The sequence below is a fragment of the Puma concolor genome, chromosome B4, assembly GCF_028749965.1.
Source record: "Puma concolor isolate L17-30 chromosome B4, mPumCon1.1.hap2, whole genome shotgun sequence".
NCBI classification, from domain to species: domain Eukaryota; kingdom Metazoa; phylum Chordata; class Mammalia; order Carnivora; family Felidae; genus Puma; species Puma concolor.
In genome coordinates this window covers 61,710,225-61,726,986 of record NC_141673.1, presented here as the reverse complement: position 1 = coordinate 61,726,986, position 16,762 = coordinate 61,710,225, and the positions used below count along the sequence as shown (strand labels likewise).

At 41.3% G+C, this 16,762-nt stretch overlaps 1 protein-coding gene across 3 annotated transcripts; it reads left to right on the top strand.

The window, feature by feature from the left end:
• The first annotated feature begins 442 nt into the window (after positions 1–442).
• On the top strand, positions 443–5,701 carry LOC147579115 (uncharacterized). 3 transcript variants are annotated; one of them, XM_086713163.1, is made up of 4 exons: positions 443–599; positions 1,118–1,150; positions 3,054–3,081; positions 5,557–5,701. In XM_086713163.1, the coding sequence occupies exons 1-4, from the start codon at positions 458–460 to the stop codon at positions 5,684–5,686; spliced, it is 333 nt and encodes a 110-aa protein (XP_086569289.1). In that variant the 5' UTR covers positions 443–457; the 3' UTR covers positions 5,687–5,701. The 3 variants fall into 3 exon arrangements, 2 of the variants coding, with proteins under 2 accessions (XP_086569289.1, XP_086569290.1); XM_086713164.1 differs by lacking the exon at positions 3,054–3,081 and having other exon boundaries at positions 5,544–5,701; XR_015253554.1 differs by lacking the exon at positions 3,054–3,081 and having other exon boundaries at positions 465–628; positions 5,544–5,645.
• The last annotated feature ends 11,061 nt before the right edge of the window (positions 5,702–16,762 follow it).

The following is a 16,762-nucleotide window of genomic DNA, read 5'->3' as shown; positions in this document are numbered from 1 at the left end:
GGCAGGCCATCTGTGGAGGCCTAGGTGGATGGATCTGAGAACAGGCTGCCATACCCTGGTTATTCCCCTTTGAGGAATCCTAGGGCTGAGCAAGCTGTAGATGTCCCTCTTCTAACGTGTCTGAAAGGGGCACTGCAGGGTGAGTGATCCCCCCAAGGCTAGGTGTTGGGTTCCTCTGGCTTGTCAGCAGAACTGGTAATCGTGGTGGCATTTGATCCTCTTAGTTGAGAGGAAGCCTGGAAACAAAGTTGTTTTCTGGGAAATGTTTCCTATTGAAAAGTCTTGACCTGAAACCTGTGTCATAATCAAGGGACTAAAGTGATCTTTTCAAAGGGCCTCTGGCTGTACTGTTGACTCTCTAGTGGTTTCTCTCAGTACCAACATTGCCTGGCATTAACTAGCCTGGATTCTGATCTGGCAGTTCCTGATTGGTGCCCTCTGCCTATATAAGGTCAGGATGTGGAATGCTGAAGGCAGCGTCCTACCTTCTCCTGAGCTCCACACTTTCTTATCTGTGCTCCCTGCTAATCAACTCACCAGCATGAAGCTCTTGGCGTTGCTGGTACTGGTGGCCGTTTCCACCTTCCTGGTTTCAGGCCGTAAGTAAAGATTCTTACCTGAAAAGAAGGTCTGGGGCAAGAGTCCATCAACGTATACGCTCTGTGTGGGTGTGGGTTTGGAGGAGCTTAGAATGGTGGCCCCCACGTCCTCCACCCCACTGCCCTGTTCCATCCCCATTTTGACTGACCCCTCAAGATAGAGTGGACTCTCCCTTTAGGCTTTGGCAGTCCAGTCAGGTCTTTGCTCAGTTTTAACCTTGGTGTTCAACGTCATTGTGAGTGTCGTTAAAATATGTTCAAGAATGTAATCAATAAAAAAATAAAGAAAAGAATGCAATCAGAGTTTTATTTCAGGAGAGCAAAAAATGGTGACGTATTATGTCTTTTGTGGGGTTTTGTTGGTTTTATATTATGTGTGTATCTTTTTGCCCTCAGCACAAGTAGAAAAGCCTAAGGTTCTTCAGTTATGACAGCCTGCAATGTTGTCTATAATTTCTCTTCCCTCTATGCCCTAAGCTGGTGTTTAATTTATGCCTATTTTTCTTTTTCTCTTGTAGAGACAACTGGCGCTGCAAGTGATAGCTCTACTGGTAAGTCTGTGTTTGTACTTCATGTCTTTCCTGCCATGACTGTTTTCCATCTCTGTCTCGTGTCACGCGGCCATGGAGGACAGAATGCAAAGCAGCTGCTTGGGAAAGCCACATTCTTGCTCGTAAAGTTCATTGTGACTCTAGAAAATCTGCTGATTTCTTATACATTTTTAGAGAATATAGTCTCTGGAAAGGACCAATGCAAACTGTAAGTGTTGTCTAGGAGAAAAGACAAGGGATTATGGTCTGAATTTGTGGTGTGGGAATTTGGGGGAGTTGCACGTAAAGTGTTCTTGATGACCATAATTTGAAGGGGTGAATATAGGGTCAGTGTGTAGAAGTGGGATTAATCAGTTTCAGGATGAAGAAAGACAATGTAATTAATTCCTGAAGGTGATATAGAGATGACAGCAGTAGGCCTGCATGGGAGTGTGGAATGGAGATTGAGGAATATAGGGTGAAGTTGATGAATGGCCTTGTGCTTTGTTCTTTGTAACGCATGCCTTAGTCCCATGCTGATCTGCATTTTTTTTTCTTATGTGAAACTGAAGGTTGTGTAAAAAAGCCCCAAGCGCATTTCTTGGGCTTCTCACAAGTGTCCTCTACATCCTATGCCGTGTGTGTTGTACTCATGCGTATATTGAGACGACTTCCCTTTTTGCCCTTCTCAGTTGGGGAAGGACTTGTTTCCTTTGGTAATAAGGGCATAGACTATGGTCAGACCTCATACACTGTGCCATACATCCTACCTGCAAAGCCAGGGCCAACTGAAAAAATATCATCTCAAGTGATTGAGGACTGAGACATTATCGCTGCCGTGTGAGTGTTGAGACTGAGGTATCTACTTGCTGGGGTAGGTGTAACCCACAAGTGTGGGGTCTGACCCTGGCGATTTGTCAGAAGCTCTGGTGTAAGGTGTGGAGAGTGATAATTGTCACCAAAATTGTCACATTTCCTTTGAACTGGGGTGTTTGGGGGGCATTTGCTCATGTTTAATGCAGTCAGAATAGTACCCTTGTCTCCCTTTATGTCTAATGTGGCTCTCCTAGTTACTTCTAGAATAGACGGAGTCCAACTTGAAGAAGAGGTGAGACAAATATAATCCCCATTTAGGCCAAGAACCTGAGAGAAGAGATTGGACTTCATCCAAAGAAAGGAGATACTATTGTACAAATCTGAGATGCATGAACTTCTTTTTTTTCCCCCGATACATGATCTTCTTCTTGTGTTGTTCTCCTATATAGTTTATTCTGCTACTCACACCGATTCATGATGCAGTGAAAACTAATCAGATCAAGTCATCCCATGGGAGAGAACCATAAAGTCAGCTCACTAGGGATTTCCTTTTGCCTGTGAACCATGATCCCTGTGAATAAGAACACATATGGATTTGGTATTTTGGGTTCACCACTAGGTGGAAGTATCTGCTCGTCTCTTAGTCTTACAGTCCTTGTAAGGAAACCCCAAATTCTTTCTGTCCCATCAAGGGAAGGGCTAGGAAAAATGAGTCTGGGAAAAGTGGGTAGCCAGGCGAAAGAGAGGACAAACTATTGACAATTGCAGAACTGAATTCAGAATGAAGAATGTACCTCCAAGCTCAAGTGGGACAAATTCCATTCCTGGAGAAGAGTCAAAAGTCTCAGCTGGATCTTTTCTGTCTTTTTAAGTTTTCTTTTAAGTTTATTTACTTAGAGAGAGTGGGAGAGAGAGAGAGAGAGGAAGCACCAGCAGGGGAGGGGAAGAGAGAGAAGGAGAGAGAATCCCAATGAGGCTCTGCACTGTGAGTGCAGAGCTCAAGTGTCTCGAATTCATGAATCTTGAGATCATGACCTGAGACAAAATCAAGAGAAAATTAAACCACTAAGCCACCAAGAGCCCCCGGATCTTTTTCTTCTAATTTCAGCTGCTGCCACCACAGCTGCCGCCACCACTGCCGCTGCCACCACTGCCGCTGCCACCACTGCTGCTCCTGCCACCACTCCAAAGGGTAAGCCACTCATCTCTGTGCTTTCTGTTTGGGGCTCTTGATTCCTTGGTTCCCTATGATCCCGGAAGATTCTATTGTGTGGTCAGGAAGGAGAAGCCGTGAGAGAGCTCTGTTTCCATCATTCTCTAATTATTTCTGGTTTTACAAATCAAGTCAGCAGATGGATCTCAGAGGAGCCCTGAGGTTGCAGCTTCTTGTTCACTAATATTACTTGCGTGTTCCTGACATGTTGGCTTTAATAGGGAATTTTGTCGTTAGTAGAAATATTATTAGAAAGATAGGGAGGGGGCCAGGTGACTGTTTATGTTTATTTTTTATAGAAAAGTGTTTGTTTCTTTTATTTTTAAGTTTTTATGAAGTTTATGTATTTGACAGAGAGAGAAAGAGAGAATGGAAATGTTGGAGGAGGTGGAGGGGGAGACTGAGAGAGAGAGAAAGAGAGAGAGAGAGATTGAGAATCCCAGCAGACTCCATCCTTTCAGTGCAGAGCCTGATGTAGGGCTCAAATTCACGAACTGTGAGATCATGACCTGAGCTGAAGGTGAACACCTAAGCTCTGAGCCACCCAGGTGTCCCAGTGTTTGTTTCTTTGAAAGACTTTTCTAAACGTAGACAACAGCTTTAAAATGAGGCCTCCTTGAAGCAGACACTTTTGAGCATTATTCAGGGTATTCCTGGGAATTTGGAAAGCCATGGAGGACCAAGATAGTACAGTCTTCCTATTCCTGGTTCATCTTTCCCCTCCTTCTACTTTCATGTATCATCGATTATGAGATTTATTGACTGTGAACATATGCAAAGTATTGTGGTATAAAACTCACATACAGGGTGCCTGGGTGGCTTGTTGTGTCAAGCGATGGACTCTTGGTTTTGGCTCAGGTCACAGTCTCATGAATTCTCTCTCTCTGCCTCAATCCTGCTTGCTTGCACTCTCCTTCTCTCTCAAAACAAACAAACAAACAAACAAACAAACAAACAAACAGGTTTTTTTCATCAATTTTTAAAAATGTTTATTTTTCTGAGAGAGAGAGAGAGCTAGTGGGGGAGGGATAGAGGATAGAGAGAGAAGTAGTCACAAAATCCAAAGCAGGCTCAAGCTCTGAGCTGTCAGTAGAGAGCCCAATGTGGGGGATGAACGCATGAACCATGAGATCATGACCTGAGCCAAATCCAGATGCTTAACCAACTGAGTCAGCCAGGCGCCCAAGCACTAAATTAAAAAAAATTCACATTGGGGCGCCTGGGTGGCTCGGTCGGTGAAGTGTCCGACTTAGGCTCAGGTCATGATCTCACGGTCCGTGAGTTCGAGCCCCGCATCGGGCTCTGGGCTGACAGCTCAGAGCCTGGAGCCTGCTTTGGATTCTGTGTCTCCCTCTCTCTCTGCCCCTCCCCTGTTCATGCTCTGTCTCTCTCTGTCTCAAAAATAAATAAACGTTAAAAAAAAATGAAAAAAATAAAATAAAAAAAAATTCACATAGAAATGTAATTTAAATATGAGTCATTCTACCAAGGAAACACTATAAAGATGAAGAAATGGAAAAGTTCCAATGAAAGACTTTCCCCTGAACAGATGGCAGAGGTTGCATGTGTGCTCAAATAATCAATGTCCTGAGGAAACTTTTTCAAATATTGCTTTATAGTCTTTCAGTGTCGGGGCCATTGCTTGGCACCTTGCACAAGGGTGAGTAGTGGGCAGTGCATGGAGGAGAAAATGAGTATATATCCGTGGTGAGAAGGTGGCAGAGTTGCTCTGTTGAGTCATAGAGAGAAAACTAGCACCTGTGGACCTACTTCCTGGGCTCCTGGGCTCTCTAGACTTCCAGCTTATCTGGGCTCCCAACCAGCCCTGCAAACCCCATTTTTGGGGGATGAACATCTCATGGCCATTTGACTCCATGGAATTCAGTGCCATTTGACATTTGTTGGTCTCCTTTCAGATTCCCCAAATGAAGCCACATTCTTCATCCTTTTTGAAACCTGCTTGACTATATATTTTATTCTTTTGCAGATTTTACGGGTTTGATTGGGAAACTTTTAAAGTTCCTATTGTGAGATGGAAGTCTCCTGGATGTCCTGCATGTGATCCTGCTGGGCTCAGCCAGAATGTCCTTTCGTTTGATTTACTCCAACCACGTACCATGCCTATCATGTCTCTCCTATCTCTAATCAGTTTGTTTGTTTTCAAATAAAATTAACATTGAGCAACATCAAAAATAGTATATTTTTAAGATGTTGGGAAGTGGTTGTCCCATGCTTTCATCAGTCCTTAGTGACAGATTTTATTTAGTCCTTCCTGTGTCATTGTGAAATGGACTTTGTTTTGAGATCATGACCTGAGACAAAATCAAGAGAAAATTAAACCACTAAGCCACCAAGAGCCCCTGGATCTTTTTCTTCTAATTTCAGCTGCTGCCACCACAGCTGCCGCCACCACAGCTGCCGCCACCACTGCCGCTGCCACCACTGCTGCTCCTGCCACCACTGCTGCTCCTACTACCACTCCAAAGGGTAAGCCACTCATCTCTGTGCTTTCTTTTCGGGGCTCTTGATTCCTTGGTTCCCTATGATCCCGGAAGATTCTATTGTGTGGTCAGGAAGGAGAAGCCATGAGAGAGCTCTGTTTCCATCATTCTCTAATTATTTCTGGTTTTACAAATCAAGTCAGCAGATGGATCTCAGAGGAGCCCTGAGGTTGCAGCTTCTTGTTCACTAATATTACCTGCATGTTCCTGACATGTTGGCTTTAATAGGGAATTTTGTCTTTAGTGGAAATATTATTAGAAAGATAGGGGGCCAGGTGACTGTTTATGTTTATTTTTTATGGAAAAGTGTTTGTTTCTTTTATTTTTAAGTTTTTATGAAGTTTATGTATTTTGAGAGAGAGAGAAAGAGAGAATGCAAGTGTTGGAGGAGGTGGAGGGGGAGACTGAGAGAGAGAAAGAGAGAGAGAGAGAGAGAGAGAGAGAGAGAGAGAGATTGAGAATCCCAGCAGACTCCATCCTTTCAGTGCAGAGCCTGATGTAGGGCTCAAATTCACGAACTGTGAGATCATGACCTGAGCTGAAGGTGAACACCTAAGCTCTGAGCCACCCAGGTGTCCCAGTGTTTGTTTCTTTGAAAGACTTTTCTAAACGTAGACAACAGCTTTAAAATGAGGCCTCCTTGAAGCAGACACTTTTGAGCATTATTCAGGGTATTCCTGGGAATTTGGAAAGCCATGGAGGACCAAGATAGTACAGTCTTCCTATTCCTGGTTCATCTTTCCCCTCCTTCTACTTTCATGTATCATCGATTATGAGATTTATTGACTGTGAACATATGCAAGGTATTGTGGTATAAAACTCACATACAGGGTGCCTGGGTGGCTTGTTGTGTCAAGCGATGGACTCTTGGTTTTGGCTCAGGTCACAGTCTCACGAATTCTCTCTCTCTGCCTCAATCCTGCTTGCTTGCACTCTCCTCTCTTAAAACAAACAAACAAACAAACAAACAAACAGTTTTTTTCATTAATTTTTTAAAATGTTTATTTTTCTGAGAAAGAGAGAGAGATAGTGAGGGAGGGATAGAGAGAGAGGTAGACACAGAATCCAAAGCAGGCTCCAAGCTCTGAGCCGTCAGTAGAGAGCCCAATGTGGGGCATGAACCCACGAACCAAGAGATCATGACCTGAGCCAAATCCAGATGCTTAACCAACTGAGTCAGCCAGGTGCCCAAGAAATAAATGAAAAAAAACTCACATAGAAATGTAATTTATATATGAGTCATTCTACCAAAGAAACACTGTAAAGATGAAGAAATGGAGAAGTTCCAATGAAAAACTTTCCCCTGAACAGATGGGAGAGGTTGCATGTGTACTTGAGGAAACTTTTTCAAACATTCCTTTATAGCCTTTCGGTGTCGGGGCCATTGCTTGGCACCTTGCACAACGGTGAGTAGTGGGCAGTGCATGGAGGAGAAAATGAGTTATATCCCTGGTGAGAAGGTGGCAGAGTTGCTCTGTTGAATCATAGAGGGAGAACTAGTACCTGTGGACCTACTTGCTGGGCTCTCTAGACTTCGAGCTTATGTGGGCTCCCAACCAGGCCTGCAAACCCCATTTGTGGGGGATGAACATCTCATGGCCATTTGACTCCATGGAATTCAGTGCCATTTGACATTTGTTGGTTTCCTTTCAGATTCCCCAAATGAAGCCACATTCTTCATCCTTTTTGAAACCTGCTTGACGATATATTTTATTCTCTTGCAGGCCTTCTGGAATTTATTAAGCGTATTTTGAAGCTATGATTGTGAGATGAAGTCTCCTGGATGTCCTGCATGTGATCCTGCTGGGCTCGGCCAGAATGTCCTTTCATTTGATTTACTCCAACCACGTACCATGCCTATCATGTCTCTCCTATCTCTAATCAGTTTGTTTGTTTTCAAATAAAATTAACATTGAGCAACATCAAAAATAGTATATTTTTAAGATGTTGGGAAGTGGTTGTGCAATGCTTTTATCAGTCCTTAGTGACAGATTTTATTTAATCCTTCCTGTGTCATTGTGAAATGGACTTTGTGTATGTCTACCCAATTTTTACACATAAGGCCCTCTTCTCGGGTGCATCAGTAGAGACTAGAGGTTTCTGTAACATGAATGCACTAATCAACATTTACTAGGCACCAGTGTCCATTCTGGGTTCCATCAATCTCTACTATTAACTGAGTCATAATTTTTCTCTTATCTGCAATGATATAGCAGGTGAGAAACAGGAAAGCAGCCCTGCCATGTGGGAGTTGGCCTAGTGGCAATGGGTTGGGAGTTATGGAGTTATTAGGGGCTCACCTGAGCTGAGAGCTAGGACACGGTGTACTCCTGTTGGACATAAAAAGTCATAGAAGTCCAACAGCAGACAAGGGCACTCAGTGACTGTGATGAAAGGAGTCAAAAATCAAGATCACTTTATAGTGGGGCACCTGGATGGCTCAGTTGGTTAAGTGTCTGACTCTTGATTTTGGTGCAGTTCATGATCTCAGGGTCACAAGATAGACCTCACACCACTCAGCAATAATGGTAGAGCCTGCTTGAGATTCTTTCTCTCCTTTTCTCTCTGCCCCTCCCCTGCTCTCTCCCTCTGTCTCTCTTTCTGTCAAAAACAGATCACTTCCCAGGTATGTTTCAATACAGACAAAAGCAATGTTAGTGTGGCAAGCCCACAATCGCACATATCCCTTTTTCCCAGTTAATTTGTGACTGCTGCTCTATTACCTATCACAGCTTTGCCTTATTTTTCTCTTCTCCTTATAGAAAAGATTTCTTAAGATAACCAATCATAGCATACTCATGCCCCTTGACAGCATCCAAACCAGGGCAGAGGCCTGCTTCTCTACAACTTCCTCCAAACCACCTAATACAAGCCCAAATCTTATATAACTTTTTTCTAACACCCTTGAACTGAGACACCTCTCTGCAATTCCCCTTGATGTATGCTTTCCCCCACAGCGGTGACAATGACCCCAAACTTCTCAGCTACAGCTACTCCTGGTGGTTTTTGGCTGTTAGGCTTCAATACCTGAATGCACAATCAGGATGGATATTACACATGAATGAGTCAAGTTGTCTTCATCGTTTCAACTGTGGGCATCTGCCCAGTTTTCCCACACTTACTAAATGGGATTCTTTAAACTTGTCCTAGTTCTTACCAGCAGTACACTAAGCAGTGCTCAATTCAAGAAGAACAACATGTCAATATTCTGATAAGGAAATGATGGTGTTTAGAATTTGATTTGAACTAAATCTTTTTGATTTTTAAAAAACGATTCTGGAATGCCAGTGGATCAGATGTACAGGAGACTGTTGAAGATTAAATAGGTGTATTCGGATTGTTTGAGCAGGATTCGGTGTGATCAAGGCTATTTGGGAGGTGCAATAGGCCAAGTGGAATGCGTAGGCCTAATAGAGTTAGCCAACACCTTCTTTTCCACAGTAGTTTGAGTCTCCCTTGCACTACAGAATTTTCATAGAGTAGAGCTCAGTGTATGTTTACCATATATCCATAGGGATATCTGAGTATATTAGAAATTGTCACAATTTAGTTAGGTAAGATCTGGAGTTAATGAGCATTAGGGGAAAATTAGCACATACTGTGAGTATTCCTTCCTCAGAGGAATAAACTACAAAGAATGAAAACCTTTAGTATCCATAGAAGAACTGGAGGGTAATTGAAATGGCTAGCTAATATTCCAGGCCATGTCGCATCTGTGAAATTCCTGTGAATTGTGTCAGTTGGAGCAACAGGATATTGCCCAACTCTGCAACATGTTGTCATATTTTTCAGATCATGCTAATAAGTAAGAAGGTCAAAGACTATTAGGGCTAGGCTGGTTATGGCAAAATCATGCTCCTCACGTAACGGTCCTGTTAGCCTCTTCTCACAAGGTCAGCAGAAAGATATCTGAATTTCAGCAGACCTGAGCCCAAACTGTTGGTAGATTGACTGAGAATTGGCTCCAGGTAATTCCTATGAGCCCATAGGATGTGACTATATGATAGAAGTTTCTGCCATCACCTATATGCTGGAATCTGGAATTCTTGGCTCAAACCAAGCAGGATTTCTTGCAAAGTTGTCTTGGGTTTTGGATTTGAAAACTACTTGAAGGAATAGATCCTTCTCCCAGACTATTTGAAAAATGGTTGCTAGCTTGTCAGTGGTGTTTGATAAAACAAGCCCTCTCACTGATGAGTATCAAGTGATTCTGAGGAGACAAATACCTTGGGCTTTCTGTTGTGTCCTGGATGATGCCGTACATACAGTCGAATATGTATTGGCAGCTCGGGAGAGTTCCCTCATAGAGTGGCAATTTATTTTAAGGAGCATTGTAGCAGAAGAAGTTCAGGGAAAGTACCACACAAAACAAACAGGCTGTGTTGCTACTTGTTTTCAGAAAAAAGAATTGCAAGGATATCCCTGACCTCATTCCTGAGTGGTCCTGGGCATGAAGGATTGAAGGACTACCCATAGAAATTCTTGAGTTGAGGCCTATGTTGCTCTTTGGAAGTCAGTTGGTTGTTGATTTTTAAAAATTATTTAAGTTTATTTATTTATTTGACAGAGAGGGAGAGAGAGTGAGTGAGTCCCAAGCAAGCTCTGTTCTGGCAGCACAGAGCCTGATGTGGGGCTTGAACTCACGAATGGTGAGATCATGACCTGAGCTGAAATTAAGAGCTGGATGCATAACCAACTGAGCTACCCAGATGCCCCTGGAAGTCAGTTTTCAGCAGTCTGTGTTCATACCACAACCCTGATGAAAGAGAGCAAGGTTAAGTTGGCCTAGTGAGTGGAATTCAAAGCTCTTCATTTAGCAGTGGACAAAGTGTTAGGCTCCTGTTCTAGAGGAGCATTTAGATATTATAGTCTGTTGGGCTGTAACAAAGAGTTGCATGTATTGTCAGGCAAATGGGTTCCAGGCAACTAAAAAAACCAGCTACGTGTATAATGCACCCAGATAAGGAAATGTCTTTGTGAATTTAGTAGAGGAATTAAAATTGTGAGGATATGAAACAAACAAAACCGTTGGCTAAGAAAAGGATTGAAATGTTGACATAGCTTTCTCCATATATCTGGGCCCTGAGAGGAGATGCCTGCGGAAGCTCAGGTCAGGCCCCATGAGCTAGAGAGGACACATTCCCCTTGAATTCAACAAAGGCAAATGATATTAACAAGAAAATGTATCCAATATTTGCAAGATAGGTTTGGCTTAGTAACAGCTGTAGGTGAAATTAGTTGATATGGGCAAGTGGATCACACTGAACCTCTCCTGGTAGCTCCAGGATTCTGTAACTGGGTGTAAGTACTGGTGCTAACTGGGCACCTGTTCTTCTTTGGGAGTTGCCTATAATGTAAAGAAACAATCCTAAAGATACAATGAAAGTTTTGAATAATTGATTCTTCATCAATTTGGCCCACGGGAATATACTTCTTCTCAGGTTACAAACTTTACTGCTGCTAGGAAGTACTATGCAATGAACAGAGATGGTAAATTAAACATAATGTCTTTTGATAAAATATAGTTTTTCAATTTTCTTTTCCTGTTAGGACTTTTTTTGTTTTCTGTCTAAGAAATGTTAGCATCTCCTAAATTGAGACAGATACACTTTTAGGTCCCCTTCTGAATGATTTATATTGTTAGGTTTTACGACTGAGTCTTTGATTTTTGTGTATGATATGATGTATGAATCATGGTTTATTTCTTTTATGTTACAGGTAGTTGTACTTTCCCCCAAACATACTTTGTTGAAAGACTTTCTTCTGTTGAAGACTCTTAGCATTTTTGTGAAAAATGATTAATTGTATATGTGTGGGTATATATTTAGATTATCTGTTCTGCCTCATGGACCGGACCCATTTCTCTTCCTTGAAGTCAATATCTAGTGATTGGATTAATGTAGCCATAAAAGTTTGTAAATCGGGTGGTGTGATTTTCTAATTTTGCTCTTTCTCAAGATGGTTTTGGCTACCTGTCAGTTTTTGTGTTTTTTAAATGTAATTTATTATCAAGTTAGCTAACTTACAGTGTATACAGTGTGCTCTTGGTTTCAGGAGTAGATTCCCATGATTCATCGCTTAATACAACACCCACTGCTCATCCAAACAAGTGCCCTCCTCAATGCCCATCACCATTTCCCCCCCTTCCCTGCACCTCCCATTAACCCACAGTTTGTTCTTTGTATTTAAGAGTCTCTTATGGTTTATCTCTCTCTCTGACACTGTTTTTTCTCCTTCCCTCCCCCCATTGATTTTCAGTTAAGTTTCTCAAATTCCACATATGAGTGAAAACATACATCTGTCTTCCTCTGACTGACTTATTCACTTAGCATAAATTCCATCCATGTTGTTGCAACTGGCAAGATTTCATTCTTTCTCATTGCCAAATGCTATTCCATTGCATATATAAACTATGTCTTCTTTATCCATTCATCAGTTGATAGACATTTGAGTTTTTTCCATAATTTGGCTATTGTTTAAAGTGCTTTTATAAACATTGGGATAGATGTGCCCCTGTAAATCAGCACTCCTGTATCTTTTGGATAAATTTCTAGTAGTGTTATTGCTGGGTCATAGGGTAATTTTATTTTTAATTTTTGAGGAAACTCCACACTGCCTTCCAGAGCAGCCGCAACAGTTTGCATTCCCACCAGTGGTGCAAGAGGGTTCCCGTATCTCCACATCCTCCAACATCTGTTGTTTCCTGAGTTTTATACTTAGCCACTCTGACTGCTGTGAGGTGGTATGTCAATGAGGTTTTGATTTGTATTTCCCTGATGATGAGTGACTTTGAGCATCTTTTCTTGTGTCTGTTGGCCATTTAGATGTCTTCTTTGGAAAAGTGTCTATTCATGTCTTCTGTCCATTTGTCTCTGGATTATTTTTTTTTTCAGGTGTGGAGTTTAGTAAGTTATAGATTTTGGATACTAACCCTTTATCCAATATGTCTATTGTAGATGTCTTCTCCCATTCTACTGGTTGCCTTTAGATTTGCTGATTGTTTCATTTGCAGTGCAGAAACTTTTTATCTTGAGGTTCCAATAGTTCATTTTTGCTTTTATTTCCCTTGCCTTCGGAGACAAGTTGGGTAAGAAGTTGCTGCGGCTGATGGCAAAGAGCTTGTTGCCTGTATTCGCCTCTATGGTTTTGATGGTTTCTGTCTCACATTTAGGCCTCTCATCCATTTTGAGTTTAGTTTTGTGTATGGTATAAGAAAGTGGTCCAAGTTGATTTTTCTGCATGTTGCTGTCCAGTTCTCCCAGCACCATTTGCTAAAGAGACTGTTTTCCATTGGATACTCTTTCCTTCTTTGTCAAAGATTAGTTGGCCATACATTTTGGGTATAATTCTGGGTTCTCTATTCTACTCCGTTGGTCTATGTGTCTGTTTTTGTGTCAGTATCATACTGTCTCTATGATTACAGCTTTGTAATAGAGGCTAAACTCGGGGACTGTGATGCCTCCTGCTTTGGTTTTCTTTTTCAACATTACTTTGGCTATTCAGGGTCTTTTGTGGTTCCATACAAATTGTGGGATTGTTTGTTCTAGCTTTGAGAAGAAGGCCGCTGCAATTTTGATTGGGATTGCATTGAATGTGTAGATTTCTTTGGGTAGTATTGACATTTTAACAATATTTTTCTTTCGCTCCATGAGCATGGAATGTTTTTCCATTTCTTTGTGTCTTCTTCAATTACTTTGATAAGCCTTCTATAGTTTTCAGCATACAGATCTTTTTCATCTTTGGTTAGGTTTATTCCTAGGTATTTTATGGTTCTTAGTGCCATTGTAAATGGGATCAACTTCTTGATTTATCTTTCTGTTGCTTCATTATTGGTTTATAGAAATGCAACCTATTTCTGTACATTGATTTTGTATCCTGTGACTTTGCTGAATTCCTGTAGCGGTTCTAGCAGTTTTTGGTGGAGTCTTTCTGATTTTACATGTAGAATATCGTGTTGTCTGCAAAGAGTGAAAGTTTGACTTCTTTGCCAATTTGGATGTGTTTATTTCATTTTGTTGTCTGATTGCTGAGGTTAGGACTTCCAACACTATGTTAAACAACAGTGGTGAGAGTGGACATCCCTGTCGTATTCCTGATCTCAGAGGTTTTGCCCATTGAAGCTGATATTATCTGTGGGTTTCATATATGGCTTTTATGATGTTAAGGTGTGTTCCTTCTATCATGACTTTCTTGAGTTTTTTTTTTTAAGAAAGGATGCTGTATTTTGTCAAATGCTTTTTCTGCATCTATTGACAGAATGATATGGTTCTGTTCCTTTCTTCTATTAATGTGACATATCACACTGATTGATTTGTGAATATTGAACCAGCCCTGCAGCCCAGGAATGAATCCCTCATGATTGTGGTGAATAATTCTTTGGATATACTGTTTAATTTGATTTGCTAGTATCTTGCTGAAAATTTTTTATCCATGTTCATCAGGGATATTGGCCTGTAATTCTCCTTTTTAGTGGGGTCTCCGGGATGGGAGTCAAGTAATGCCGGCTTCATAGAATGAGTATGGAAACTTTCCTTCATTTGTCTATTTTTTGGAACACCTTGAGAAGTATAGTATTAACTTTGCTTTAAATGTCTTGTAGAATTCCCCTGGGAAGCCATCTGGCCCAGAACTCTTAATTGTTGGGAGATTTTTGATAACTGACTCAATTTCCTTGCTGTTTATGGGTCTGTTCAAATTTTCTATTTCTTCCCATTTGAGTTTCGTTAGTGTATGCATACCTAGGAATTTGTCCATTTCCTCCAGGTTGCCCAGTTTGTTGGCATATAATTTTTCAAAGTATTCTCTAATAATTGTTTGTATTTCTGTGGTGTTGGTTGTGATCTCTCCTCTTTCATTCATGGTTTTATAAATTTGGGTTCTCTCTCTTTTTGAGAAGTCTGGCTAGTGGCTTATCAATTTTGTTTATTCTTTCAAAATACCAGCCCTTAGATTCACCAATCTGTTCTATTGGTTTTTGTTTCTTTTTAATTCTATATTGTTTACTTCTGCTCTAATCTTTACATTTCTCTTCTTCTGCCGATTTTGGGGTGTCTTTGCTGTTCTGCTTCTAGTTCCTTTAGGTATGACGTTAGGTTCTGTATTTGGGATTTTTCTTGTTTCTTGAGATAGGCCTGCATTGCAATGTATTTTCCTCTTAGGACTGCCTTTGCTGCCATTCAAAGGGTTTAGACTGTCATGTTTTCATTCCATTTGCTTCCATATACTTTTAAATTTCTTCTTTAATTGCCTGGTTGACCCGTTCATTCTTTAGTACGATGTTCTTTAACCTCCATGCTTTCGGAGACTTTCAAAACTTTTTCTTGTGGTTGATTTTGTTTCATAGCGTTGTGATCTGAAAATATGCATGGTATGATCTCAATTCTTTTATATTTATTGAGGGCTGTTTTGTGACCCAGTATGTGATTTATCTTGCAGAATGTTCCATGTGCCCTCCAGAAGAATGTGTATTCTGTTGCTTTTGGATGAAAAGTTCTGAATATATCTGTCAAATCCATCAGGTCCAGAGTATCATTCAAGGCCATTGTTTTGTTACTGATTTCCTGACTAGATAATCCGTTCTTTGCTGTAAGTGGAGGCTAATTCTCCCCTCGCGGTCTAGGAGTTTCTTATCTCTCTTTTTCTCAGCTTCATCATTTTCCATAATTTTATCTTCTCTTTCACTTATTCTCCCCTCTGCTTTCTCTGTCCTTGTTATCACTGTGTCTACTTCATTTTGCACCTCATTATTGCCTTTCTTAATTTGTCATGACTATTTCTTAGTTCCTTGCTCTCTGCAGCAATAGAATCTCTGTTTTCTTCTATGGTTTTTTCAAGCCCAGCTTATGGACTATTACTCTAAATTCTTGATCAGATATATTGTGTATATATGTTTTGAGGAGTTCTCTAGTTGTCATTTATTCCTGGAATTTCTTTTGAAGAGAATTCTTCTACTTCATCATTTTGGCTAGTTTTCTGTCCTTTATGTGTTTTAATAGCTTGTTATGTGTCCTGCACCTGCAAGCACTACCAGCTTAAAAAAGAATTCATACACTCTCCAGGGCTTGGCCCTTCAGAAGGTGTGTTTGGTGTGTGTGTTGTGTGCACTCTGTTGTTGTGACTCTGGTTGCTTTATCTCCCTACTTGTAGTGGTGGTTTGGACCTTCCACCAGGGGTGCTTTCATTTGTTCATGGTAGTAACCCTGGAAAAAATTTTAAAAGGGGGGGGTGGGGGATGAAGCCTTATCTCATACAAAGAGTGAAGTGACAGGTGTGGAGGAAAGGAATAAAAAAAAAAAAAAGACCAGGTAGTGGATCAGAGAAACTATATGGGTTAATAAGAGAGACTAAGAGGAAGAAATAGAAGAAAAAACCCCAATATATGTATTATATTATATTATATTATGACATATATATGTATAGTTATATAATATAGTTTTATATATTTTATGTAATATATATTATATATTGTATATAATACATAATATACAATATATACATAATAAGAATTCACTAAGCATTAAATCTGAAAATGGAAAACCAGTAGACTAATATCTGATGGTGTCTTGGAATCGGTGGCTGTGCTGGTCTGGAGGAGGGGCCATCTGGTTTGGTCAGTATCAATATTGCTCTGTAGACATGCAGTTACCAGGCACGGAGGGCCATGGTTTGGTGTAGGCAGGTCCCGCCTCCACTGTGGGAGAACTGTCCATTCCCTGAAGCCCCACCTTGTTGGTGATAAGGAGAAAAATGGCAACACCTTGGTCTGTCCTCCCTGGACTGGGTGACCAAAACGACTCTCTTCTAGCCATCCTCATAGTGCCACGTGGGCATGAGTGGGTCTGTTTGTCCTGCTCCACAGTCTCCTGCACCTTCCAGGTGCTCAGCTGGGATTCAAACCAGCCCCGGATTTAAAGGATGCCTCTCTGCTGGCCCTGGGTCTGGGGTAGTGCCATTCCACTCAGTCAGCTGACAAAGGCCTCTGGCTGGCCTGTAGGGTCTTTTATCCTTGGAGCGTCTTTATACCTTCTTACTGGAGCACTCGGTGGAGGGGACTGCTCTCTCTGATTTCACCTCTGAGCTTGCTACCGAGCCTGTGGTTGACTC

Bases quoted from the DNA above. Each gene is read 5' to 3' on its own strand.
- LOC147579115 (XM_086713163.1), top strand. From the start codon at position 458: ATGTGGAATGCTGAAGGCAGCGTCCTACCTTCTCCTGAGCTCCACACT. The intron at 1,151-3,053 runs GTAAGTCTGTGT...TTCTAATTTCAG, and splicing joins TGCAAGTGATAGCTCTACTG to CTGCTGCCACCACAGCTGCC. The intron at 3,082-5,556 runs TGCCGCTGCCAC...TGCTGCCACCAC, and splicing joins ACCACAGCTGCCGCCACCAC to AGCTGCCGCCACCACAGCTG.